This window comes from Caretta caretta, chromosome 7 (assembly GCF_965140235.1).
Source record: "Caretta caretta isolate rCarCar2 chromosome 7, rCarCar1.hap1, whole genome shotgun sequence".
In the NCBI taxonomy this organism is placed as follows: domain Eukaryota; kingdom Metazoa; phylum Chordata; order Testudines; family Cheloniidae; genus Caretta; species Caretta caretta.
Genome location: NC_134212.1, coordinates 115,566,827 through 115,594,421, shown reverse-complemented (window position 1 = coordinate 115,594,421; position 27,595 = coordinate 115,566,827). Strand labels below are relative to the sequence as shown.

The 27,595-nt window shown below is 38.0% G+C and overlaps 1 protein-coding gene across 12 annotated transcripts in view; it reads left to right on the top strand.

Moving 5' to 3' along the window:
* Positions 1–27,595, top strand: part of VTI1A (vesicle transport through interaction with t-SNAREs 1A) — a 340,922-nt gene that overhangs the window by 193,016 nt on the left and 120,311 nt on the right. For 9 of the 12 annotated variants that reach the window (XM_048857953.2, XM_048857951.2, XM_048857948.2 and 6 more), the window contains 2 exons: positions 17,593–17,663; positions 22,544–22,605. In XM_048857953.2, coding sequence (XP_048713910.1) covers positions 17,593–17,663; positions 22,544–22,605 — 133 coding nt within the window. Of the gene's footprint in view, positions 1–17,592; positions 17,664–22,543; positions 22,617–27,595 lie in introns of all 12 variants that reach the window. The other 3 variants (XM_048857958.1, XM_048857956.1, XM_048857952.2) reach the window with 2 other exon arrangements.

Sequence of the window (27,595 nt, the reverse complement as noted above, 5' to 3'; positions counted from 1 at the left end):
CTGCACCTGCATTGTATTAAGCCAAGCGCTGGTAATTCCTGTTTATGAAGGAAATACAGCTGGATTCTGTGCTGATTATTTATTTATTTCATTCCATGCATTTCTAAATACCAAGCACTGTAATCTTCAGGTACCTGGATGTAGCCAAGATTCCCATTTATTTCAGGTGGAATTCTGGTTGTTAAGTGTACATGGGGACAAAGAAAAGTAAAACAAAACAAAACTGGCAGTATTGTCAAAGTGAGACTTGCATGGTGAGTTAAAAGCAGTGATTTCCAGAAAGTAGAAGGTACTATGTCCCCTTCTTCAGTAGCATTATTTATTTATTTATTTGTACAGTTGTAGCACCTTAGTACCCCATTGTGCTAGCCGCTGTACAAGCACAGAACAAAAAGACAGTCCCTGCCTCAAAGAGCTTACAATCCGAATATAAGACAACAGATGGCTACAGACAAACAGATGGGGAATACAAGGAAACAGTGAGATGGGTGCTGGTCAGCATGATAGATAATGATCTTGACACACCAGTGGCCTAGCTATTGTCAAGTTTTTTGTAGTTATCGTGGCAAAGGAGAGTTTGGAGGAGGGATATGAAGGAGGCACGTGAATTAGCTTTATGGGTGTTTACAAGGAGCTTCTTCCAACATGACGGGGCAGCACAAGAGCTTGTCTGTTGAAGGTGAAGCATGAAGATGCTTGTCTGAAAATATAGCAAGTGGACAGTGGTGGCTTGTGTCATTGCAAATCAGAGACCAGCATTGATATCTCAACAGTGAAGGAGAGGTTAGGGATAGGCCATGGAAGGGTCTTGCAAGTGAAGATAAGTGGCTTATGTTTGAGCCAATAGAGAAGAGGGAGCCAGTGGGGAGAGAGAAAGAGAGGGATGACATGGTCAGTGAAACAGGCTAGGAAAATAATTTTTGCAGCAGCATCCTGAATGGATATGAACACGATAAGAGTGCATTTTTCAAGGCCAGAGAGAAGGAAGTTTCAATAACCAAGATCTGAGAGGAGAGCCTGGATGAGAGTTTTAGCTGCGTGAGTGGATATTTTTGAGGTATTATGCAGAAGGAATCTGCAAGTTTTAACACAGCCTGGATATGAGGATCTAGAGAGAGGTCAGAATGGAAGATGATGCCAGGGTTCCGAGCTTAAGTGACAGGCAGGATGATGGTAATGTCCAGAGTGATTGAGAAAGGAGATAGAGAGGAGGATGTTTCAGCCATGTTGAGCTTGAGCTGATGACTAGACATCTTCTAATGCCAGAAAGACAAACCAATATTTCAGTTTTAACAGAATGAAACAGGTGTGGAGTAGCGTGGTGAATCTACAAATCGTCAGCATAGACATGGCAGTTTAATTTATGTTTGTGGATGAGGTTACCTAGAGATAAAGTATAGAGGGAGAAGAGAAGGGGACCAAGGTCAGAGCTCATGGAACTCCCATGGAAAGTGGGAGGATGGATTAGAAGGAGGATCCTCCAAAAGATATACTGAAGAATGACTACAGAGATTGGAGGAGAATAGGGAGAACAGAGTCATGGAAGCCAAGGAGGACAAGATTGCAATAAAAAGAGCATGGTGAATAATATCTAAGGAGCCTGTGGTCACGTGTTAACTGGCAGCACTCGCTAACCTCTCTCTCACACACACTGGTAGGGATTAAAGCCATCTTCTCCGGAAGAACAAGGGTCCTTACTGTACCCTCACCAACAATATAAAGAACCTCGCTCACTCCCCTGGGTATGGCAGAGCAGCTATCTTTCACTGTCAGCAGAAAGGAGGTGGAACTCTGGTTTTATGGGAGGTTGGTTTCAGAACATTGCTCAGTGCTTATGTTGACTCTAGTTTGAATATTGGGGTTGGGAATAAATTTTTCATCACACACTATAGTTGAACAGTAGGTTTGGGTTGAAGGGTACATGTCCAAGAATTGTAGGGTACTTCACACAGAAATGACCAGATAACAGCATTACTATTGTATTTGGGTACTTGCCTGTTTCGGTAGAAGTTTCATTTCTTGGCCCATTCAGGCTACAAAGCCCATGGCCACAGTTATTCATGCCATGACTTGCTAGATAAGATTCCCTGGAAGTAGGATGGTTTCTTTTCCCTAATATTGGGCAAACGCTAGAAGACAGAGGGTGCTAAGAGGGCTGGATCAGGGACACTGTGAAAAGAAGGCTTTATAGCCACCAAGACCTCTCTTTAGCAAATAGGTTATATCTATTTCCGTGTGGTTATGGTTTTGGCATTGTGGTTGATTTCCACATCTCGTTGGTTTACAGATCTTCAGGTTTTATGATTATTATTGGGGGCGGGAGGGTTTTGGAGCTGCAGCAAGTCATTAAACTTAGCTTTTTCCATTAAAATATACAACCTGAACCCTGTAACTAAATATAAGATACTTTACACTCACACAGTGCCTTCTAATCGAGCCTTCCAATGCACTTTACAACTTTTCAACAACCCTGTGAAATAAGAAAGACTTATTCTTCCCATTTTACGACTGGGTAATTGAGATAGAGAAGGGCTAAGTGACTTGCCTGAGGAAGTCTGTGGCACAGATGGAAACAGATCTAGCTCCATGTGTTCCTCTCGCTATGCTGTTTATTTTTGTGCAATCCAAAGTGCCATCAGCAATTCCTAAGTTAACACTTGTAACATTACTGTCCTCTGTGAAGGACGCTGGGGTTTTCCCTTCTATCATATTATATTAAAAAAAACTAAGTAGAATATTTTTTCTTAAGTGGGGGGGGAGAGATCTAATTGTCATTTTAAACAGGTTCTTTAAAATCCCATCATTTTACCCACAATAATCCAAGAATATTTAATAAGTCTTAAAATATTCATAACACCGGGAGATCGTTACTCTTGAGACCTTTGTACAAAGAAGCGAAGTGTGTTACAAATATGGCAAAAGCCTCTTTATTTCTTATTTCCTACTATGATGAAGAAAGAAAAATATTCTGTTTTTTCTCCACTTGCAGTCTGCATCCTATTGTTATCTATTGTGGGCCAAAATGGTCCCTAACGTATCTGTTGAAGCCAAAGGAATTACATCAGGAATGAATTTCACTGAGCATATTGTGACAAGGTCGGGCCGGATGGCTACAGGAGAGTAATAGAAGGCAGATATATTAGCCCCAGGTTAAGTAGGTCCCTTTTCCCTGGGTAAGGTAACAGGGAAGGTTCCAGAACAATCAGGAACGTTCTGGAGACAATTAAGACAAACAGGCTGATTAGAACACCTGCAGCCAATCAAGAAGCTGCTAGAATCAATTAAGGCAGGCTAATGAGGGCACCTGGGCTTAAAAAGGAACTCACTTCAGTTTGTGGTACGCGTGTAAGGAGCGGGGAGCAAGAGGTGCTAGGAGCTGAGAGTGAGAACACATACCGTTGGAGGACTGAGGAGTACAAGCATCATCAGACACCAGGAGGAAGGTCCTATGGTGAGGATAAAGAAGGTTTTGGGAGGAGGCCATGGGGAAGTAGCCCAGGGAGTTGAAGCTGTCGCACCGCTGTTCCAGGAGGCACTCTAGACAGCTGCAATCCACAGGGCCCTGGGCTGGAACCCAGAGTAGAGGGCAGGTCTGGGTTCCCCCCAAATCTTCCAACTCCTGATCAGACACAGGAGGAGTTGACCTGGACTGTGGGTTCACGAAAACTGCCAAGCTGAGGGCTGCCGTGAAGCTCCAAGGTGAGCAAATCCGCCAATAAGCGCAAGCGCCACCAAGGTAGAGGAGGAACTTTGTCACAATATTTAAGTAAAACCCTAGTAATTGCTGTTTTGTCTACAACTGCCAGTGCAATCCTTTAGAAAACAAAAAGGGAACTTTCTTTTGCATCACATATGTTATATAGTTATATAAACACCAGTGCCAAGTTTTCGTACGACAAGTAATTGTTGAGTATTACTAATTGCTTAGTTACTGCAGTGATGAGTGCTATAGACAAAACTAAAGATATATAAAAACTGAATTAGAAAAGTAGCATAAACATGAGACACAATTGCACTCTGCTATTCATCAATATGTAGATAGGAAAAAAGACTTTTTATTATGTAACGTTTAGACAGCTGGTACTGTAAATGAATCATCTCTAAAGTAAAAATGAGGTTACCGTAGATGACCACAAACCCATATAAGTTGTGTTGAATATGACTATAACAAAAAGTAGTTAAAATGTCCTCTGCTTTCAAGTCATGATGGTTGTCATTTGATTAAATAAGAGTGCATTCCTTTTGATGTCTTGTCTTTATTATTCACGGGCACATCTGTGTATATGTCTTGTCTTTGTATGAAGTGCTGCTGGCAACCAAGTATTCATACAGGTTCCTATTTGCACACCTGCAACACACATGTAGTTTATGTGTCTTGTGCAGTTTTAATCATTCCTCTTAATTGTGGTACATTCACCAGATTGGGGGAAAACATCATTCAGGTACAAAAAGAAACTGCTTAGTGTTTGAAGGAATTTGATAATTTTGCTGTGGTTCCTAGCTTGGCAGGTGGTAATAATGCCTATGCCAGCACTGTCAAAATATGAAAATTAAAGTGACGATGGGTTTTAATGAAATCCATTTGACAAATATAATTAAGGTGTTTTAATATGAAGCCCTGTAATAAAGACTACCGGTGGACTCCCTGAGGTCCTGACTAATTGTGTAGATTGCTTTTAAGCTTTGAATAGTTTTATTGGATAATGAACTGTTAAGAAGTGTTAGATCTTTCTTAAGCAGAATTTGGTTTGAAAAAGAAGAGGAGAGACAGGCCTGAGGTGTGGCATTTTAAACATAATTAGAAGAAAGATTTAAGTTAACATCTTTGATCTTGCTGTCAGTTTTTGATTAGAGCTGTAAATGCTTTAATCAAGTGTAGTGTAGTCATTATATTTCTAACTGTTTTTAAACTGTGAAATTGCTGAGACACTGACATCAGTTTAACACATTTTGAAAATTTGCAGCAAAGTTGTGTTTGTAAACTGGGTGTTTATATTAAAATGTCAGGCTGCAGTGATTTACCAATTTAATGATAATTGCATAATTATAATATTTTGTGGTGAACAAATAGTTTGGTAATTTTTTTCTAAGATGAAGTGTAATGTGTTGTAGTTGATGAGAACACGCTACTTATTTTTTGTTTTAAAATCTTACCATTTTTTCAACTGAAAACATATTCCAAATTAGAATTTATTGTATTGGATATATGTAGACCATAAAATACATTTCACTCTGTCATTATGTCCTCTATATTTCACTAGAAAAATATGTATATCTGTAGATATATTTAGAAAATGGTGCTGAAGACTTAAATAGCCAAAATGGCAATAATAATCTCTGGGCATTTTACCATCTTCAGTGGATTTAATATATTTGTAACTAACTTGATTGTTCCCAGTTGGAGGCAGTGTGTTCCCCTGCTTTGAGTCGAGGAGTGGGAGTCAGCCATCCTGGGTTCTGTACCTGGTTCAGACATTGTCTCATTGTGGGCTTGATCATTTTGAGGTGCTGAGCATGAACGAAAATCAGTGTACTCCACGCCTTGCCAGGTCAGGTTGTGTTTCTCTAAGTAGCCACACAATGCAGCAAAACAAAATGTATCAACCTCAAAGGAATATAACTATTTATATGGTTTGATATTATAAAGCATATATATGAGGAACAACCAGAACAGTTATTGACGACACTGGATCACTAGAATCTACTGCCAGCCAGGCATGCAATCGTCATACCACTCCATCACTGTTAGAGCACAACCAACAAAATAACAACCTCCTTCCTCATTCTGACCCATTCTGAGTGTGCATGGGGAAAAGAGGACTTTTATTGCATGTCCTGGAAGTTAACAATATGAATTCTGGTGGACCAGGAGAATGGGAGATGTGTTTTAGTCTACTTGAGCGTCCCTCACAGAGAATGGCCTGCTGGCAGTTCTTTCTCTTTTATTTAATGGCAGCTCCAGCTCAATTGCCTCTGCTGATTGTAACTGAAGAGGTGTGGGACAAAGAGAGAGGCTGTCTCTCAAATAACCCTTACCCAAAACGATTTTAGGGCTTCAAAAGGGAAAGCCAACACCTTGAATTGCCACCGGAAGCCTGCACGCAGCCAGTGCAGCTCAACAATCATGAGCGATACATCTGTAGACTGAAACTGCTGATTAATAAGCAGGCTGCTCCAATAAGCAGGACAAGCTGGAACTTCTAAATGGAGCCAAAGTGTACAGCTCATCTAATCTTGAGATAACAAAGGTCTGGATAAGCATTGCCAGCTAGCATCAGAAGAAAGCAGTCACACTTGTCTTATTAGACACCTATTGAAAAAAAGCACCGTTTAAAACAGCTGCCACATGAGCATGTAGCAGCAATGTGGATCTGACAAGATCCCTAAGGGTATGACTACACAGCTCAGGTAGACATACAAACACTCACTCTGCTTGAGTTTAGCACATTACGAATACAGTGTGGTTGTAGTACAGTACCTCAGATGGTGGCTCAGGCTAGCTGCTGGAGTATAGGCCCACCCAACCGCACCACAGCCAAACTACTATTTTTAAATCCATGAGCTGGAGCAAAGCTAATGGGTGTGTTTACACCAAAGCTGGGAATCACACTTCGCACTGCTGTGTAGACGTACTCTAAAATGCAAATCTTAGCAACAGCAGGTGCCAAAAATCAATTAGCAAAGGGCTGATAGAACTCTAGCCGCACAGCTCTTAGACCCCATGTGAAGGCTTAAGATGTTGTTCCTAAAATTTGATTCTACTCTGAAAAGTGGCATTATGGAGGAGTCTATATTTGCATCTCAGAACAATATTTGCATCTCAGTTTTCCAGAACAAATGTTAACAGTAAAAGGAGATTCTATCCTCCCTTATGGCCACTCAGTAAAAGATTTAAGGATGGCAATTTTACAACAGAAAAGCTTCAAAAACAGACTCCAACGAGAAACTGCTGAGTTTGAATTAATATGCAAACTAGATACCATGAACTTGGGTTTGAATAGAGACTGGGAGTGGCTGGGTCATTACACATATTGAATCTATTTCCCTGTGTTAAGTATGGTCACACCTTCTTGTCAACTGTCTAAATGGGCCATCTTGGTTATCACTACAAAAGTTTTTTTTCTCCTGCTGATAATAGCTCATCTTAATTATTTAGCCTCTTACAGTTTGTATGGCAACTTCCACCTTCTCCGTATGTGTGTGTGTATGTGTATATATATATATATATCTTCTTACCATATGTTCCATTCAATGCATCCAATGAAGTGGGCTGTAGCCCACGAAAGCTTATGCTCTAATAAATTTGTTAGTCTCTAAGGTGCCACAAGTCCTCCTGTCCACAGATATGTTACTCCTATTGAACTCACTAATAGTATTTGCTTATTTACAGACTAATTATTTTTCAACTAGTTTTACTACATCACTGATTTAATTATACATTTCTATTTATCTTTGATACCTTTGGCCCCTATTACCATAGTATCTGAGTGCCTCCCAATTTTTTAATGTATTTATCCTCACAACACCCCTGTGAGGTAGGGCAGAACTTTTATCTCCATTTCACAGATGGGAAACTGAGGAAAGAGGCTTAGTGACTCACCCAAGGTCACACTGGAAATCTATGGAAGAGCAGAGAATAGAACCTACATCTCCACAGTCCTGTTGTAGCAGCCTAATTCCTGGACCATCTATCATCTGTAATCCTAATCCTTCCATTTGCAAATGGCAGCGTCACATTTCCAGACACAGGGCGCTGATGGATGGAAGGGACATCCTTCTGATTTCTGAGCAAAAGCCACTCTCATGGGTAAAATGGCATGTATTAGACATCACAGATTTTTTCCAGTTGTAAAATACATGCTGAATACACTAACATTATGTTGAAGTTTTAAAAAATTGCCACCTTCTTGAAGTTATAAAAAAAATTGCCTCTTACATTTTCACATGGAGCTGAAGGTTCATGAATAATTTTGAAGTCATTTTGCCTCCACTTTTAAAAGATTTTTCTTTCTGGTAAAAATCTCTTTTACTCAGCAGTCTTAAAAAAAAATACAAACAAAAAAAACACACACCTCAGTACTTTGAGACTCAAACTTTGCATGCAGTTTGTATATATGGCATTTTGTTTTCAAGAAAGAGTTTAGTGGGTATGGGGAAGTGGGGAATCTATTGAAAGGAATAGCTAATAAACATTTCCTCAGCCTTGCTAACATATGCCGTTGTGTTAGCGTTTTGCCATGTTGGTAATTTATACCTATTAAACCTTTGTTTTGTCTATTACTGATTCCCGGGCTTTTGTTTGCACTTATTGTCAGTAACAAGCATTTCATTTTTATATGGGGGAAAATGGTCTCAGTTACTTCTACTGTACTCAAAAAGGAGAATGGGATTTGCAAATGATAAATGGGGAAGTTGACTAGCTAACTAATAAAGATTTGTCTTAATCAAGTATGATTTGTCAGAACAGGAGCGCACGGGGGTCAGGGCACATGCAATGAATAATACAGCATTCACAGGAGAAAAGGACCAGGCAAAAGGCCTCATAAATATGCTGTGATTACGCGCCGCTAATTCGTATTCAAAGAGTGAGTTCACTGAAGCTAGCTCCTAGGTTGCTGAGCTATTCACTTGCCTTGTGGTCTCTCCAATGTATAAGAAAAGTTTTTGTTTAATTTTCTTTTTTATCACATGTAGTTTTTAGCATGGCTTTATTTTTGCACAGAATAAATATCAACAGGTTTTGGTTTGAAACATAATTTACAATAATAATTTACAATGTGATTAATTAATAATCCTTTTGTTTTGTTTTGTTCAAAAGTCCAGCATCTTATTTTTCATTTAAATATGAATGTGGGTGCAGCAAGAAATATATTCTCCTTTCACATTCAATATGTATTGCTGAGGAGTGTAAGTCCAGTTAAAAAAGCTCTCTTTACCTATGGAAGTAGTAAAGATCAAACATGCAGAGAATGCTTGCTTGTGTTCCCAGCATTCCTGACTTTCTAATAAGGCTCTAGATTCAGATTACGCAGGATAAATCTTTAATATATCAGTATGAGTCTTTTAATATAACGGTATGAGGGTAAATCTGAATAAACCTAAATATCTTGATACTTGATTTTGGATTTGTTTTTTAAGAGCTCTTTTTGCTTCAAGGAGCCATTTATGGGTCTGAAATAACATAAGATATAGTCTTCGCTTGACTTTTCCTCCGTCCAGAAATAGAAACACTAGGAAAAGGCCAGTTCTTATTATTTGAGCCTCATAAATGGTTCCTTTAATAATTAAAAAAGCACACAATGAATATCAATGCAGACAAAGTACCTGAAACTCAAATATTTGTGGGCCATGTTGTTTTCACTTAGCATTGTTTGTATGTTGCGTGTTTGGATATGCATTAAAAATCCCTCTCCCATGCCTTAACTTTAAAATGTGTCTTGTCTTTCTAAGGTGCTTCTGCCCTTTTAATAGGGTAACTGACTTTGATTTCTGCTTGCCGGTGGGCCTACTGGGCCTAACCTATTTTGCATTAAATTTTATGTGCCTTGAGTTGTGTTTATTACATTGAAGATAACTGAGCTGCAGAGGTTGAGTCAGCCTTATGATTTTCAGAGCCTCAAGCTGCCAGATGCAGGAATTGGCATATGAGTTGCCTGGCCTCCAGTCACACCTGTTTTAAGTCTTTGCAGGCTGCAATACTCAGGGTCCAAAATAATTGCTTGCATTGCCTGTTACTTCATATAAAGTTGTTGAATAAAGGAACGTGGAGTTTGAATTTACCAGTTTGAATTCAACGTAGCCAGAATTCATTGTCATCTCATGGCTGCTTGCATGGGTGAAATTAGAGGATAGTCTAGAGGATAGGTGTCCTCGGCACAGACTAAATGTGATCAGAATTGTGACTATTTTGCCACCTTTGAGGCAGTCTGAGCGGAGAAATCAAGAATTGAATGAACTGCTCTTTCAGCCCAAGAGGTAGTGCAGTCTGGAAGGTACCTTAATAGAGCAGTATGCACTGCCTGAACTGTACCTGTTGTCTGGATAAAGAGAGGACGACAGAGTTTCTAACATGGTTAGGTCAGTCCCTTCCACTAAGAATAATAGAAAGGAAAAATAAGTGAGAAAAAAAATATTGTGACTTGATTCCAACTTCACTTAAGTTAGAGATTGTAAATGGGGTAGCAGGATATTTATTTGTCTTATTGCACTGAGCAAGGTACTTTTCTGAACAGTTGCTCCAAGAGGGGAGGAGAACATTTGAAAGGAAGATTTTGGAGCAGATGAATATTACTGAACTAGCATATAGCCAGAACAGCGGCTGGACTTCAGTATAGGTAAGCCCAGAGTCGAATCAAAGCCTGCCACCTCCTGTGAACGATGCCATGAGGATGTTAGCAAGCGAGCTAAGATAGATGTGTGATGGAAGTAGACAGAAAAAATTATCAGTTAGTGAGAAATGTGTACTTTTTATGTCAGTAGATTGATGTACGTTAGAATTTTAGAAAAGGTAAGAAATGTGTACTTTTTATGCCAGTAGATTGATGTATGTTAGAATTTTAGAAAAGGTAAGAAGCCCTAGAAAAAGAAGAGGCTACTAGAGGTGAAGTTACCAGGCCTGTGTCATGTCATCTCTCTTCCTCCTCCCTTCTCACCCGCCATTTTCTATTACTTCTCATTCAGATGTTTACCCACTCCCGAAAGAGTGAGCGGGAGGAGAGGAAGCGTTGGTTTTAAACTGCTACAGTTCACTCCTAAAGGTATTGATGTTGTCTGGCCTGTTTCTCATGTACCTTTTCTTCCATATTTCCATATTCTCCGTTGTAGAAAGCAGTAAGTCTGAATTTTTTGTTTCCCTGATCTCGAGATGAAAATACCATGTTTTTTGCTGTTGACCAATAAAGTGGATTTTATGAACTTTCATCTTAATTCATGGTACCGTTTTTATTTTAAAGAGGTTTGCATTTTTAAGGTGGATTGGGAATTGGGTTGGGACTTTTTTTTATTTTTGTTTAGCTTTCACAGCGAGACCAACCAGGCAGCTTCTTTTACCCTGTCTTGTAACTGAAATCATGAAAGCACAAAAAATTGTGGTTGTCCTTTTCATACCTTAGCAAAGGTGATATTAAGTATCCTTTCTAAGATATACTCTCACCGGTGCCCTGTTGTATATAATAACAATTGGACTTCTGTTTTTTCCTGTATGTACCCATCAGCATCCCATTTACTGCAGATACTTAGTCATTTGAATAGCATAACTTTCTCATTTCACTATGCTGCATTCTTTTAATGTTTTACAAATATTCTCTCTATTGACTTATAACCATTACCTGTAATCCTTGATTTATCAATAATAATCTGTTTGTCATCTAATGACCTAAAGATCAAAATGACTCTCTCTAATTGTTATCTCTTCTAATGAAATATATCTCATTAGAGATATATATAAATATATATTAATGAAATATATATTTCACTAGAAGATATATAGATATATATAAACTGCAAACTTGTACATTTATAAGGACTTCTACTTATGTAACCATATTTAAAGATGTCATCACTTTTTTTTTATTAACTTTCTGCTATCCGGTACCTTTTCACTCAACCCTGAACTCTTTTGCCTCCTACAGTATATTTTCCAAGTCTGTAAAATTGCTTGCTGTCACCTCTGAAACACTGCTCACATATAATATTTTGTAGCATGACTTTTTGCAGAAATTCTTATTGATGTTTTCGTATTCTGTAATTCCCTCCCTTTAATACTCCCAAAGTCCAAATTCTCCCAATTTTAACATGACCAAAATGTGACAACCATACCATAACAGGGTTGCTGCCACTTGAGCAGTCCCTCATGGCAAGAATTCCCTTTGCAGCAACCTCCCTCTGTTCTACCTCTTCAGGGCCCCTTGCAGGTCCCGCACAGCCTTTCTTATTAGTCCAACCACCCTCCATTTGAGTCTGGTTTAATGCCCAAAACCATTCCAAACAGTCCATTACTGCAATTCAGAGGTTCAACTTATCTCTGGCTCTTCTGGCATCCACATGGAGTTCTTCGCTGCTCTACCCAGGGTCACTTCTTATAGCTGTGTCCCCTAGAATTGAACTCTCTGGCTTCCTTCTCTTTTCAGTGTCTCCCCTTTTTCTGAGGGAGAATGCATTCTATATACTGCCCTGTTCCAGAGAAAACTTCTCCTGATCGGCTGAAAGAAGAAGGGAGCTCTGATCCTGTACCCTTTAAAGGAATGGTTCATGGGGTTTTGCCTCCATCCAACTGCTAATTCCCAGGGATTGCTTCCTCTTTTCTGCTACAGAGCCATTTCCTGAGCCTTTGTGGATTCCAAACCCCTGAAACAAATTCTTCTGGACCTTCTGCTCTTAAAGGACCAGTATTCCCCATTTTGCAGACCTTGAAAGAAAATGCCCCCAGACTCAAAGATCTTAACTGGGTTTCTGCCATTTCAGTAGCCCCTATAAATACATCCCTATTTCAGGTTTCAGAGTAGCAGCCGTGTTAGTCTGTATTCGCAAGAAGAAAAGGAGTACTTGTGGCACCTTAGCGACTAACAAATTTAGAAAGCTTATGCTCAGATAAATTTGTTAGTCTCTAAGGTGCCACAAGTACTCCTTTTCTTTATCCCTATTTCAGGATCTTTCACGGATTTGATACATGCTTCTTTTTAAGTCCTGATTCCAGAAATCATCTGTATTTAAGAAGGCCACTTAAGCATGTGCTTAGGTGCTTTCCTGAAATGGGGCCTTAGACTTCCCCACCCTACTATCTCTTCCCTCTTCCTCTCCACCATAGGTGGCAGCTTTTATACTTCTCTGCCCTAACCATCTGATCAGCTTTTTTAATTCTTTAACATTATCTTTACATCCCACTCTGTGGTCAGTCTGTCTCCCTCTCTCACCTCTGTTTGTACGTCTAGTAAGTCTGTGTATTTGTATGTAGAACACAAATGTAAAGTCTTATTGAACAAGCCATCTAGCATTCTCCCCATAATTTGGTCACGCCTATCATCAGCCCTTTTACCACATCAAGACGTGTGCTGCGTTTTACTGATAAGTGCAGGAACATACCACACACAGGGGTGACATTTTGATATGAAAGATACTGTGTAAAACATACATTGTCTTTTATATTATAAATCTCCATTTTAGTAAGGTTGGAAATAGCTGATTTAAGAGGTTATTTCTATATAAGTTGCATCCTTGGAAAATACGTACAAGTCATATGTATGCACAGCTCTCTTTCTCATGCACACACCCACAAAACTGCAATAACTGATGTCCTATCCGTCTTGTTTTGTTCTTTTTAATGCTGATGTAATATCATGCATCAGGCACATCACACAATTTTTCCTTGCTTGTTTTCTTTGGTTTCAAACCACTTAAGCATTTATTTACCTTACAGGCTAGACTGATTTTGAAAGAGCCTCTCTAATCACTCAAGTCAATAATACACATTTTTAAAGAATGACTAATGTATTTACCCAAGAGACCAGTATAGCTGTGAATGAGCCTTTCCAGTCTGTTGGATAAATAAATATGCATTTTATAAATTCCATGGAACGATTCTTGGTTTTTCTTTATGCATGAAAAAGAAAATAGACTCCATCAGAAAAAAAAGTATTAAAACTGTGATGTAGATTCGCTGTTAAAGGGATGCTTTCAAATATCCGTGTATGTTTTTTCATTTTTATTTTTTTGCTTTTCATTCTCTCAATATCCTGTTAGACCCTTGTAAGTATAAATACTTTTCCTGCAGATTTTTCCTTTCTTTATTTGGTAACTGCTTCCCACCCCTATTTTTGAATGGGGTTGCCATGAACATGACTATTCATTTCACAGCTTCAACCATATCCTATCACAGCATCTTTATTTATGCATCTGATCACGTGCAAAACTTTGGGAAGTGATATCATCTTCTTGCTTGCACAACCTGCCCATATAGAGCTAAACATCATTTGAGAAGGCCACACCAAAAAAGAGTGGTACTGTCAAATTGCTCATTGATGAAGAGATTGGTTTCCCCCACCTGATTTTAACAGCTTCAAGGCAAAATTAAATGTGTGGCCTGGGAAGCCTGATACTTGTTGTCCTTTTAAGCCTGATGCTCAATTATGACTTTGTCTTTGTGCGGGATTGTAGTTTATTATTATTATTATTTATTCATTATCTCATTCTTAAGCTATGCTGTGATGTGTGTATTGACTGTTCTTGCCTTGTGTCAATTAGAACATGAATTATAGTGGTATAAATGGTTTTTACGCCTTTGCTTCGGGATGTTTTAGCTGTAATTTTTAGAACATAATTTTATGTCACTTTCAGAAACTCACTTGGCCTAGGTTAATTTTAACATTATGATGATTTATTTGCACTACAGCAGCATCTACTGATTGCTTTTGGGTATCCGCGTCCTGGCACTGCCCATGTACGTGTATGCCCACCCCCCCACCCCCCAAAAATAGTTTAAGATCTAAAGAGCTTACAGTCTTGACATAAGGCTCCATGAATACAGCACATTTACAATATCTGACAACTCTTTGGTTCTAGTCTTGGTCCTAAATGCCTGCATGTGAACCACAACATACTTTATAAACCTGGCCACTTCGTGTAATTACACTTTGTGTAATTTGTGTAGCCTAGTAACTGATTCAACAAGATAAGTAGTCTGAAAGAATCTAAACTGCAATCCTGGATTAAATGAATACATTTGATTTTTAAGATTGGTGAAAGTTTGAACTGGCAGGAAAACATCAGGGACATGAGGAATATAATGTAATATGATAGTAAACATAAGGCAATAGTATCAAAGTGGTAAAATGTTCTATTTAAGAGCTTAACTCTGCCGCTTCCCTGCCCATGGAAGTCTTGGAGCAAAGTGAAGAGGTGCCTTATATCATTTACCTGTGTGCATTTCTCTACATTATTGACCTTGCATCTGCAAAAGTCTCACTGATTTTAGTGAACGTTCTGAGAGTGGAAGAGCTGTACTATAGGATGCTTAGATCAGGGGTTCAATTTATGATGCTCAAACTGATAGCCAGAATTCTAGCGTCACCTCCGTTAGGTCTCGTATTTCAACTTATGCTGTTGTTTTTGCCCAAAAAGGGCAAAAGATCATCAAATGCAGTGCATATAGAGTAAAACAACTCCTGTAAAATTGATGATCCATCCAGTTATATATCTGTGGAGATTGTTGGAAAGGAAATGCAGCTCTCTCAGTTCTCGGACCCCTGTGCCAGTTTGAACTTCATGGCTGAAGGTTTAATCCCTAAGTATCATATCAACAATTCATTTTGTGATATTCTGGCTGACATGCTCTCCTTCCTTATTTATTGATGTCTTTAGTCATCAGCAATGAGAGGAAAATACACTATTTTGTCAAAGTGATGGTGGATTACCCTCAGTTACAGTTGATGCTATTGTCATGTTGATGGTTAGAAAATTAAACTAAATCCTTATAAAAAGCTAAGAATGTGAACATACCACTGATAGGAAGAAAAAGATTTGAACAAATACAGTAACTTTCTTAAGTTGGCATATAAAAATATATAGCTGCATCCTTCAAAGATATTTTTGAGTTTTGTTTGTGAAATACCAGACCATTTTAGCCAATGTGCTTTTTATTTCTTCCTTTGAAAGAAAATCTTCTCCTGACTCTTCTTTTTACTTACACACACACACACACCAAATTTTGAATAATAAATATTTCCAGCTGACACTAGTTTGCTGGAATTTGGCTGATTGTTTTACTTTACTTTTGAAATAAAATATATTTTTCTTAAAAAATACAGTGAATATATGTATCCTTTTATGTATTCCAAGACTTTAAATGCTTTAACAGTGATTGATAATAAGCACATTATAGTTTCATCCAGAGGGTTATGAGACATACATGCAGATGAGTCTTGAGTCACTTTTCCTACTCTACCATCTGTACAGCTGTGCTCCACCTTACAGCTTTTTAACTCAGTAACCACATATCTTACCACGTTTCACCTTTGGGAGGCATTGTATATACAGCTAAAAGTAAAGAGCTGCAAGCCAGCAGGGACAAGATAGCATAATGGGGATGTCAATTTGTGGTCAGATATCTGAGGAAATATTTATCTTACTTGTACTGTACTTGGCAACGGATCCAGCAATATAGACTGTAATGAATATTTTTGGTCTTTAGCTGACAGAATATATATCACTGTGCACTGAAATTATTATTAAGGGGGGAGAAAAGAATGTCCAGGATTTCTTTGCCTCATATTTAAAAAAAAAAAAAAGTTTAAGGCAGCTTAACGTTGGATCATGTCCTGAAAATTTAAAATTGTAAGTATTGCTATGTTAATATATAACTGATTTTTTTTTCTGATTCAGTCTCTTTCTACAATTGTAAGAATCAAATGTCAAGATCTTGCTTATTCATAATTCAGTAACATAGCAATAGCAATATGTTGCTTTTGTTATTTAGAGAAATATGCAGTATACTTCATTTGGGTACTCTTTTTTTGGCACTGGTAGGCTGAGCAGCCTAAAGGAATGTGCATAGAACTGGAAGTCAGAAACTTCTGTTTATGTCAGACTTGCTATGTGGCCTGAGGCAAATTGTATCCATTTCCCCTTCTGTAAAATGGTGATCATATAATTTACTTTCTTCCCTCAGGGGGATGTAGTGAGGTTTAATTAATGTTTGTATAGCACTCTGAAGATGGAAATCTCTTCTATATCGAGGTGGTATTATTTTCTTATACATGCATATCTGTAATAGCTATTTCAGGTTAACATATGAGATTAAAGTTATTTCAAAAGGAAAGTCCTGTCCTTGTTCACAGCCTTCGTGTTATGTCTTGAAGCCTGAATTTTCCCCTAATTTTGCAATTATTTAATCCAGCATGGGCTATGGAAGCAACCAGCCAAAGTGTAAACAAGAGATGATGCCAACCAATTGATTAATGTGACTGTTATCAGAAATACTAAGAGACCCAGCAGAACACATCTCCAAGCTTGCCAGAAATGCTAGGCCACCAGTGGACCGAAGAAGAACACCAGTTGTGTGAGGAGGAAGGGTTAACACTAAAATAACAGAATTTCATTTTAGTAGCAGGTGGAGTTAGGAGTGCAGGGAGAAAGGCCTTCCACTAATGTCTGTTGTTTCAGAATCTCCATAACTGTGCTGGTATCTCTTAGTAAAAATTTCCTGATATTTCCCAGCAAGGGAAGCAGAAGGGGAGAGACAAAGGTTAAGAACATGTGAGAAGTATGAACTCCCACCCTGCAGAACAAGTATGAAATTCTTCTTGCCAATGTTGTGTAGACCAAAGGTTAACATGAATCCCTATAGCCTAAACTATCTCATTAGATTGTCAATATGACAACTTCTAGTTTGATTGTTACCTCTTCATGTGTATGATATTTAAGACATTTAAAGCTTGTTAGTGATTTTGTCGTTGAATTTAGGTGGAGTGATTAGGCTCTCTTATGTTACAGTGCTGTTTTTCTTTAAATATGTTTATTAGAATTTAACCTGGCATGTTGGGGGCTTACAGAGAAAAGCTGTATTTTTCAGGATTTATATTTTGATTTTTTTTAATGCAGAGCAGATTGGACAGGAAATGTTGGAAAACCTGAGCCAAGACAGAGAGAAGATCCAGCGTTCTCGGGAAAGGGTAAGTTTGACTATAAAGAATTGCTGGTCTCGGGTTTTGTGTGCTTTGGGCAAGTTCACTTTGCAAGCAGAAATAATCCAGTACATTGATTAAAGTCTTAAATAAGTCAACTATTGTATCATGATATGTAATCACCACCCATCAATACTTATTAAAAAGTAAAAGCCTAATAGGGGCTTGATCCTGCAAACTCTGAGTAGTACAAGTTGTCCCATTAAAGTCAATGGGTCTGCATTTGCAAGGAAGAAATTGGCCCAATCCTGCAATCAGACCTGATCAATGTGTGTCTTGGAATTTTTTCAAGGCCAATTTTTTTTTTCTGTTTCTTCCTGTTCCTGCCTGAAGCAAGGTTAAGAAGGAATGAAATTTTCCTAGAAAGCTGACTGGTGAGCCTCCAGTCATACGCTATCCAAAGACCTGTTGTCAGAAATGGAAGACCTCAAATTCCTAGTACTCAGTCCCATTATACGCCTCTTAGTTACTGTTTTCAGGTCTTCATTAGATCCATATAAGAGCATATGTCTGTGGCATGAAGTCCACTTGAAGGTTGTGATCTTAGCTCACATCTCTATGTATCCCATTTTCTAAATTGTTGTTGTTAAAAGACCAAAGATGGTCCCTCAGTGGCCAATACCTTTGCACTGCACATACAGAGGCATCATGTTACAGAGCAGGGAGATAATAAACTATTTCTGTAGAACTCAGGTATGACTGCACCAGACTGGAATGTTGCATTCAGTTCTTAGCCCCTCATTATTGAGAAAATATTGACTAATTGGTTGAATTTACTAAGAGTAAAGTTTAAATGAGTTAGATGTATGGATAGAGATATATAGCTTGGCTAAACATTAAAGATATTATAATAGTTTCCCTCTGTTTGAAAAATGCAAACTCCTTAGATGGCAAGGAATGCATTAATTTAAGACTGATATGGGACATAACTAAAAATATTTGGAATCATCTAAGAAATTAAAGATGTAGGTTTCAGAGTAACAGCCGTGTTAGTCTGTATTCGCAAAAAGAAAAGGAGTACTTGTGGCACCTTAGAGACTAACCAATTTATTTGAGATGTAGGTTGCATATCAGGAAGCATATCCCACAAAGAGATTTACTAGACTCCCAAGGAAATGGTGGAAACCACATTGCAGGAGTCACTTAATTTACCAAGAGTGAACAGGGTTCTGAAGAAAAATGGGTTTCAGGGATTAATACAAAATTATCAGTAAAACTGACAAGATTTTCTAATTCCCACCGTACCACTCAACTCCATCAGTCCCAACACCTTGTTTATTTCCTTCTCCCTGCTTTCTCTTATTATTTAAAATAAACAATTTTTAAAAACTTTTGCACTTGTATAGATTTTCATTTCCTGATTTCAAAGCACCTTCCAAAGGAAAGTACTGTATACCCATTTTGCCAAAGGTCACACAGGAAGTCTGTCAAACCTTAACCACAGGATCATCCTTCCCAATTTCACAGAAAAAGTTAACATAGGTTTTTTTTCCCAGTGTATCCCAAATCTGTAACAGATTATTCAATATATGACCAAGACCTATTATTTGAATGTCCATTTTTATCTTCACTTGCCAGCCATGCTTGAGGTTTTAGGTTTGTACATCAACAGCTAATGACATTGCAATCGGCTAAAACAGAATTCTCTGGCTTGACATAGCTGGGTTTTTTTGTCATCGGTTGTTGCACTCATCGCTGAGCTCATGTATTAGCAGGGAAATGGAGGAAGAGCTACCTTGGAAATATTTTGTTTTAGAATAAGTGTATTTATGATTTGAAAATCTGTATGTTGGGTTTTTTGCCAGTGCAGAATAGAAGAGGTTGTGTTTTTATTGCTCCCTTAGGCTGTTTGCCTATTTGGTCTAACTTTTCTTCTGCTTGTTTTTACCTTAGGAATACCAGGTCCTGACTTTTGCTTGAGAACTTTGTCAAACCTGGATAGTGGCAATCTAAGAATCGCTACCCTGAGCAGTAATTTTACCTTTCAGGTTTGCCAAACTCCTCCAGCAAAAAGAGGGAAGTTAGGAACTCATATTTAAAGGTAAAAAGCCGAAAACTTCTTTTTATCACAAAAGAAAGGAAGGAAAACAACATATTACCCTCCCCCTCTGACCCACTGTGTTTGAGCCTATCATTACACGTAATAAAAGAGCAACAGGAAGGCACACACGTTTGCTTACAGTTCACCTCTGGCATAGATAAAAACTTGGTTTTGTAATGAGCTTTTAAAAAATTGCAGCAGGTATGTTTTTCTGTTGCATGTGTCATACTGGTTTAATCTGGTTTTCCAGAAGTTGAATCAGCTAGACTTTACCTTATGCATCATAAAGCACCCATGACATGGCCTTCCCAGAACAAAGCACACAACCTATCACCTCATGGTTCTTGGTTACAAAGCATTGGGACAAACTCCAGGCTTTTCATCCAAACTGGGGGATGGGAGTGTCAATTATTCCTATCCTTCTACTTTGTTCTTCTTTAGTAGCGTTTAATTAAATAATATAACCACAAAATAATTCTGTAAAATATTATAAAAGACATTCATCACTAAAGGCCCTATCTGGCAGACATTTACTACTAAGTGTGGTGAATGCAACTACTCACAGTGGTTAGCATTAAACATGATAGTAAATATTTGCAAGATCAGAAAATGGAAGCTGTTCTTAATGCACTTTATGTACTAGGTATTCAGGTACTAGGTACTGTTGTATGTAACTTATGATGGCGAAAATTCTTCATTATCTGGAGATTCCCGCTTACAGTTGCCCTTTTACTTTTTATGGATTTATAACGCAGAATATGTTCGGTCTCCCAAATCGAAGCCTCTGATAGCAGTAAGGCATTGATTGCCCTACCTGCTGAATCATCAGGCAACCCATTAAATCTGAATTTATAATGAAGTAGTAAATGTTGGATGAAGTGAGGTAAAATTTAGAAAATAAATATATACCTGTCTCCTTCGTGAACTCTCCAGACAAATCCCCTCTCTTGTGGTTAACTCTCACTCTGCCACATGAGCCGTGGAGGCATTCCAAGCAGCCTATGGGAGGTGCAAGCTTCTGATATAAAGACTTAAGTAATCTAGAAGTGAGGGTATAAAGATTCCCCACCAACAGTCCCTCAGTTCTATTTTTGCACCTGCTTAAGCAGGTTGTAGAACAGTCCTCTCTCATCAACTTGGGAAAAAAAACAAACCACCTAACATTTTCTAGTTTTCCTTTCACCTTCCCTTTAGATTTCAGTTTCACTGTGTGTCTGTGCATGTGTGTATCTATAGTGTTTTTATTCTCATTCCCCTTCAGAGAAAATTGTTGTAGTTTACAATGCATTTCAAAGAAGGGCTTGCTAGAGTTGTTAGGTTTTGCTGAGCTTTATTCCTGACTTTGCTGTGAGTGCAGAAAAGCTAAATTAGGAGACAGGACTCGATGACTGAGGAGGTTTCTTCACATCTGATGTCCGATACTGAAATTTAAGATATGTGCTTTTTACAATGGTAAAATAACCAGGATTAACCAGCAAATTTGTCTGTCTGTGAAGAAGACAGTAGAGCTGTGTAAATAGCTGAGTTTTTGATTCACTGGCAGTTCCAAAAATTGAAGAAAAAAACAATACTAATTTCGGGTCATCCTGAAACCTACATTTTTTGGCATTTACGGTGAATAGAAAATTGCGAAAAGCAAAAACCGTTTTGGGTCCTACTTGATGTTTTGTTCAACCCATCACCAATGATGTTTTGTTCAACCCAAAACGAAAGGTTTGTTTTGATTTTAGGCATTTTTAACCACTTTCTTAAAAAACCAAAGGAAACCTGGTGCTAGATTCCCAAGGGGACCTAGGCACTGTTCACAAAACCAAGGAGGAGAAGGCCCCCAAGGTAGTGCCCCACTTCTTATATCCAGTAGACCAGTGCTTGGGACACTTAGCTGCAATGTGGAAGAACTAGCTCTGAATCCCCTCTCTGAGCACAGACTGGTAAAAATACTTAAATATTTATTAGGCCAGAGAGATAGTGAAAATCACTCTATAGCCTCCCTTTTCTTGAACTGAAAACTGCTTTTAAATCCGGCATTTGCCTAAAATGCCGTGTTTACTATAGAGCTCTGTAACAAGAAAGTTAATTAAGTTCATTTGGATATGTAGTGTTGCTGAGCACTGTTAAACCACTACCTTTTTTTGACCAAAGGGGTGGGCAAAGTTGTTATAATATAATTATAATTAAATATATTTAATCTCATATACACCTATATATAGTAGTTTGCACAATCTGTAAATTGTTTTGGGATCTGTTTCAATTAAAGTTGCTATAAACTGTAAGATTAGTTCCTACTTTCATATTTAAAATAGGTAAAACTTTGCTGTAGAAGCACTATGGAAATATTTTAAGGATATATTTTCCACTGTATCAATCATATGACATTGTTCTGTGATATTGTTTTTGCTTCAGATTGCTTTGTCTGGAGCATCTATGAAAACAACTGAAGGAACAGTATGTGAAAAAAACAAGAATAGCTAACCCTTTGGGTATCTCCTCATCCCTTGGTACCCTCATTTAACTCCCAGTAACATTCATAGGACACACACACACACACACAGAGACACAATGGAAAATATAGATGCTAATCTGTAATGCCTTTTATTCCTCAGATCTTTATTTATAGAGCCTTTCCTTTTTGTTACATCCACTGTTGAATCTTTCACAGATTTCATCTTTATGTAAGGAAAAAAAATCTACACTTAAATTTCAGAGCTTTACTAGAATTGAATGCGAGCTAAAACTGAGGAAGATTAAACCAATGTACAATAGAACTCTGCTGTTTGTACTTAATGGAGGGCATGTGGGTTTTTTAATATAACCCTCTTCTCCGCAGCTTAGAGAAACAGATGCAAACTTGGGAAAGAGCTCCAGGATCCTAACCGGAATGTTGCGAAGGTAAGGACAAGGTAGGGATACCTCTGTCTCTATCGGCTTTATTATTTTTAATTATATCTCAGCATTTGGCTAACTTGCATGGTTTTTTCCTCACAATCCAGTAGAATCTCTTGAAACTAAATATTGATGTTGGCACAAGCATTCACTGAGGAAAAATCAGATGAGAGGGACGTTTTTACCATAGGAGTTTTGCACAAACTATGAAAAAAATTTAGGTTGGCTGTAAAATAGTTTTCCATTGTGTAACACCGACAGACCCTGGTTGTTGGCAGGTGGGATTGAACCTGGGACCGCTGAAGCTTAGCATTTAAGCTTCTACTGCATGAGCTAAAAGCTAGACGGCCCTTAGCCAACGCTGTAGCAGACTCATCAATCTGTAGCTGGGCTAGGTGTCACCAGAGGGGGACAGAGCGCCAAACAGGCATAAGTACAATTGCATCAGAGGTGTGGCCCCTTTCCTGAACCATTTGTCGGTTTTCATCCTATTCTAAAAATAGGCTGTTTAATGGAGATACAGCACCCATTATTTCTGGATATACAGTCAGGTGTTTTAACCTGTTAGTTTAAATTTGATTGTTTTATATTTATAATACAACTTATACTCAGAGCATAATTTAAAATAATTCATTCTAATTTGAACATACTAGAGAGAGACACTTTTAAAAACATTGTGTTTTGAGCATGCTTCTCTTGTGTGGTGTAATATTATGGAAATGTAGCCCTGGGATTTAAAGTGAAGTGTGAAGAAAAAAAATTGCAACATCCTAAAAATCTATCTGGGATTTTAGGGAGGATGAGAAAGATATTCAGTGATTTCCAGCCACCTTGAATTTAAATCAATACCTTTACCAGAAAGCTTGTTTTAGCCAATGGAATCCCTGGACATAGAGTTATCTATTCAGCAAAGCTGTACACTTGTAGCACTGTGCTGTCTGTATTTCTTGACTTATAGTTGGCTCCATAAAGAATAGTCACCCGAATTATAGGTGGCATTGGACATGCTAGGACTGATACTTTTAAGGAATAGGTTATTTATAAAATATTCTGCAAAAAATTGGTATGAGTTGGCCCTTCCTAAGTTGCTCTTCACAACATGCAAGCCTTTTGTAGTGTGTATTTGTTTAAGCCAATTTGCTTTAAAAAAATTAAAATCCTAAATTTTAGCGAAGTCAGCGATTTATCGCGAGCCTCGGAAAATATTGGCAAAGGGAATTTATAAGTTGTTCTTCAGTGCAAGCTTTATCTCTCCATAAGTCTCCTTCAGAAAATAGCTTTCTTAGTTCCTTCTATACCCAGCTGACAAAGGTTAAGATAACTGCACTTCGTGCCTCCATTTCACAGACTTCTCATATTTCCAACTCTGAACCATAACATACAAAATTCTGTGATTAAGACTAATATGTAAATGACACAACCTAAATTCAAAATCCATGGAGAAACAAAGTGGCAATTGAAAGAGATGCTTCAGTGCTTGTAGACAATATTAAAAAAAAACAAACCCATAGCCTCCCCAGGAAGGGCCCTGCGACATGAGCTGTAACGAATATTCTGCATATGTCTCCATTTTGTCAAATCTCATTAAAGGGGCTTCTTGCTTTATGTCAATTGAGCTGTCCAAAAATCATTCATCATTTTTAGTGTAAAAAAAAATCATGCAGTTATTTAAATAATATCATATTAATGTTAAAGTTCAGCTGTCATTTAATAGTATGGCTTAATCAGACATAACATTTAGGAAAAATAGTTTTTTCAGGCTTTACTTGGCTTTCAGGTTGGCAGATTCAAATAAGGATTTATGGGTTTCTAAACCAATGTATTTTTTCCATGTTTATGCTTGATGTACCTCAGCCTGGTTTTTTACAGGACTCTGTAGTCTGTTATTTTCAATAAAATAAAGTATCTGCTCACATTGTGTTTGAATACATTTGCAAGTAATTTGAAGATGCTGGAACAAAAACATATGCTGTAACCTTTGACTTTGTTTTGTGTTTGGGAATCACAGTTTAGAGTCCTAGTTTATAAGTGTTCCATAAACCAAATGAAAAATATGACCTTTGTGAAATATACTCGAGGCTCTGTTTTCTGACAAATGGATTATGTAGTCAAACACTAAAAAGACATGTTTTTCGTATGTCAGAAGGGCAGTGGATTTTCTCTTTCTTTGTTTAAAAAAAAAAAAAAAAGCCTAACTGAATCACCCATCTGGTTAAAAGGTTAAGGTTTAGGCCAAGCAAATCGGGTATATCTGTGCAATTCATACAGATGAGCATAAAGATTTGCCATTGTGGAGGCAATTGATATAGTGGGAGACGCTCTTAAAATTTCCTCAGGACGTTATTAGCAAACAGGTAGTATCCAGGAGTGATATAATGTTTTATGACTATACTGACAAAACTGTCTAGCAGTATCCCAGCCTCGGCAGCTTCTAAATGTTGTTTAGGCATTGAGGAGCAATCGCAAGAGATAGAAACAGGAAGTCAGCAAAGAACAACGTCAGGTGCAGGTGTAGGAAAATAATTGCCATAGCTTGGCAGTTGGGTCCTAATACTGCTTACTCCACTAAGTACCACACAGACATTCGTTGAATTTCTGGAACCAATAAAGAACAGTGATGGATGGCCATATTTCACAATTATCATATAGAAAAGATCTTGTTAAGTTGAACACTGTAGTTGCCGCTATCGTGTATGAATCTGCTGTTACTCTTTGAAGTTGTATGCCTGCCTTAGTGGTTACAAATGTGATGTATTGAGTGTAACTGTTCATAGCTGGGAAAGGCCAACCATTCTCTTTTGTGAGCATGGTCAAATATAGTAAGGAATTACATATTTAGGGAGACTTATGAACCTGAATGCAGAATATGCTGCAGACTGATGGTAAATACTTTTCAGCTATATAGAAACCTTTCATTAAAGGCGAGTAAACATTATCCCTATTTTACAGCGGAGGACTGAAATGGACATAGGTTAAGTGACTTTTCATAGCTCACACAGTGAATCAAGTGGCAGAATAGGAATCGAAAACCTTATCCCAGTTTGCTGCTCTAACCACTACAGGAAATGGCTGCCTCATATGAATCAGAATTCATTACCTACTGCTAATTTGGCACGAATACCTGCATGTGGGAAGAGAGATCTAGGATAAACGTTTAAAAACTGTCTCTTCATTTAAACTAGAATGTAATCCATTTTCATTTCCAAATGTACAGGTATTTTCAATATCCTGAAAAGAACATAGACTGAGACTGCATCTAAAATGGCATATTGTATTCAGGACAGTTCACTATTAGGAAGATATCAGCAAACTGATAGGAATTTGCAAAGATCAATCAAAATGACTATGGGACTATTTAGTTATTCATTTTGGTTGTCACTTATCCATAGCTCTCAGCACCACCCAAAATTTAATACAATGATAAATCTAAAATGTTCAATACATAACATTAGGCCAGCAAAATTCCAATTATAGTTTCCAACTAACAGATTCTTACATAAGATAATGCAACTTTTCCAAATCATATAACAAGTCCCCATCTGAATCATCCATCCTTCCGCCTCCACCCCTTCCATGATCTTAGCAGGTCATAGTTTGTTGGACAGATTGAGGGGAAGGTATAAATCCCACCACACATTCTGAGAGCCCTTCATTTTCATAAACATAATTTCCCTGCCTTTCTTTTGTCCATGATCAAGCTCAATAGCCATGAAAAGCTTTAACAAAGATTTAGGATAACCTCTTGGGAGAGTCTCCAAGCCCACACACAGCCTAATGGGAAACAAACATAATCAAACATTAACCAAATAAATATTCCAGGTGTGAATGTCTCAACAGCAGATACTCTTGGCACCAACTCTTCCTCTAAGTTCATTTATTTCAGGAGATGTAGAATCCAAGAACTTTTTTGACATCATCATTATTAAGAAAAGTATCTAGTACCCTCCAAAATGACACATTGTTTTCCCTTGCAGAACATCATGATTTCTGACCCTATGACTCTACCTTCTAATAATTCAGAGTTTCATCTTCTGAGTTGTTATATGAGATGCGCTGGAAAACTCATGAACGTATCTGCCCACATAAACGAACCTTTTTTAAAATATAATTTTAAACAGGATACAGTCATTAGCTCCAGCTGATGGAAATGAGGCAAGAAGTATACAAGTCTCAGGTGATAAATTATCAGAATTTCCAACATCTGTATGAATTGCCACCACTAGTAAAACCATGAATAAGAAGTATTCCATCCCAGTAGTAAAGGTGGTTGCATTTCTTCTTTAAGATTGTTCCCAGCAATATCTGGCTATAACTGCCCAGATCTCCAATAGCCAAACTTTCATCTACCCTTAGAACTCCAAAGTTTTTTAGTCTTATTTTTCAACGTTTCAAAATTTCATTATATTTAATAAGTGCCCTGGAAACCCCCTTGAGAATCTGCACCTCAGTTTGTGAATAAAATGTGCTGTTTATACAAATTGCTTTTGTTCCTGGCAGTTTTCAGATATTTCAATTGTTGCAAAGAGGCCTAGTCTTTATTTATGAGATGAATCCAGCTTTAAGGAAGTTGCCTCCCCCGTCTGACATGTGTGCCCCCTCTACAGAATGATTGGGCTGAATGACTAGAGATAGGGTGACCAGATGTCCTGATTTTATAGGGACAGTCCCGGTTTTGGGGTCTTTTTGTTGTATAGGCTCTTATTCCCCCCCCACCTAGTGTCCCGATTTTTCACACTTGCTGTCTGGTCACCCTAACTGGGGAGCAATGGATCCACCAGGCTCTTTTGCTTACTCTTTTGCTCTTTGAGACTTGAAAAATTAATTATGGTCTTCCTTGGCTGCCTAGCCCACATCACCACTCTCACAAATAGCAAGAGAGACCATTCAAATAGAAACAACTGTGCAAGTAGTTCCTCGTTTACCCACCTTTCCTTGTTTCCATCCCAAAAGCCTTTCACAATCAAACTTTCTTTAGAGCAAGAGCCTTTCTCACTGT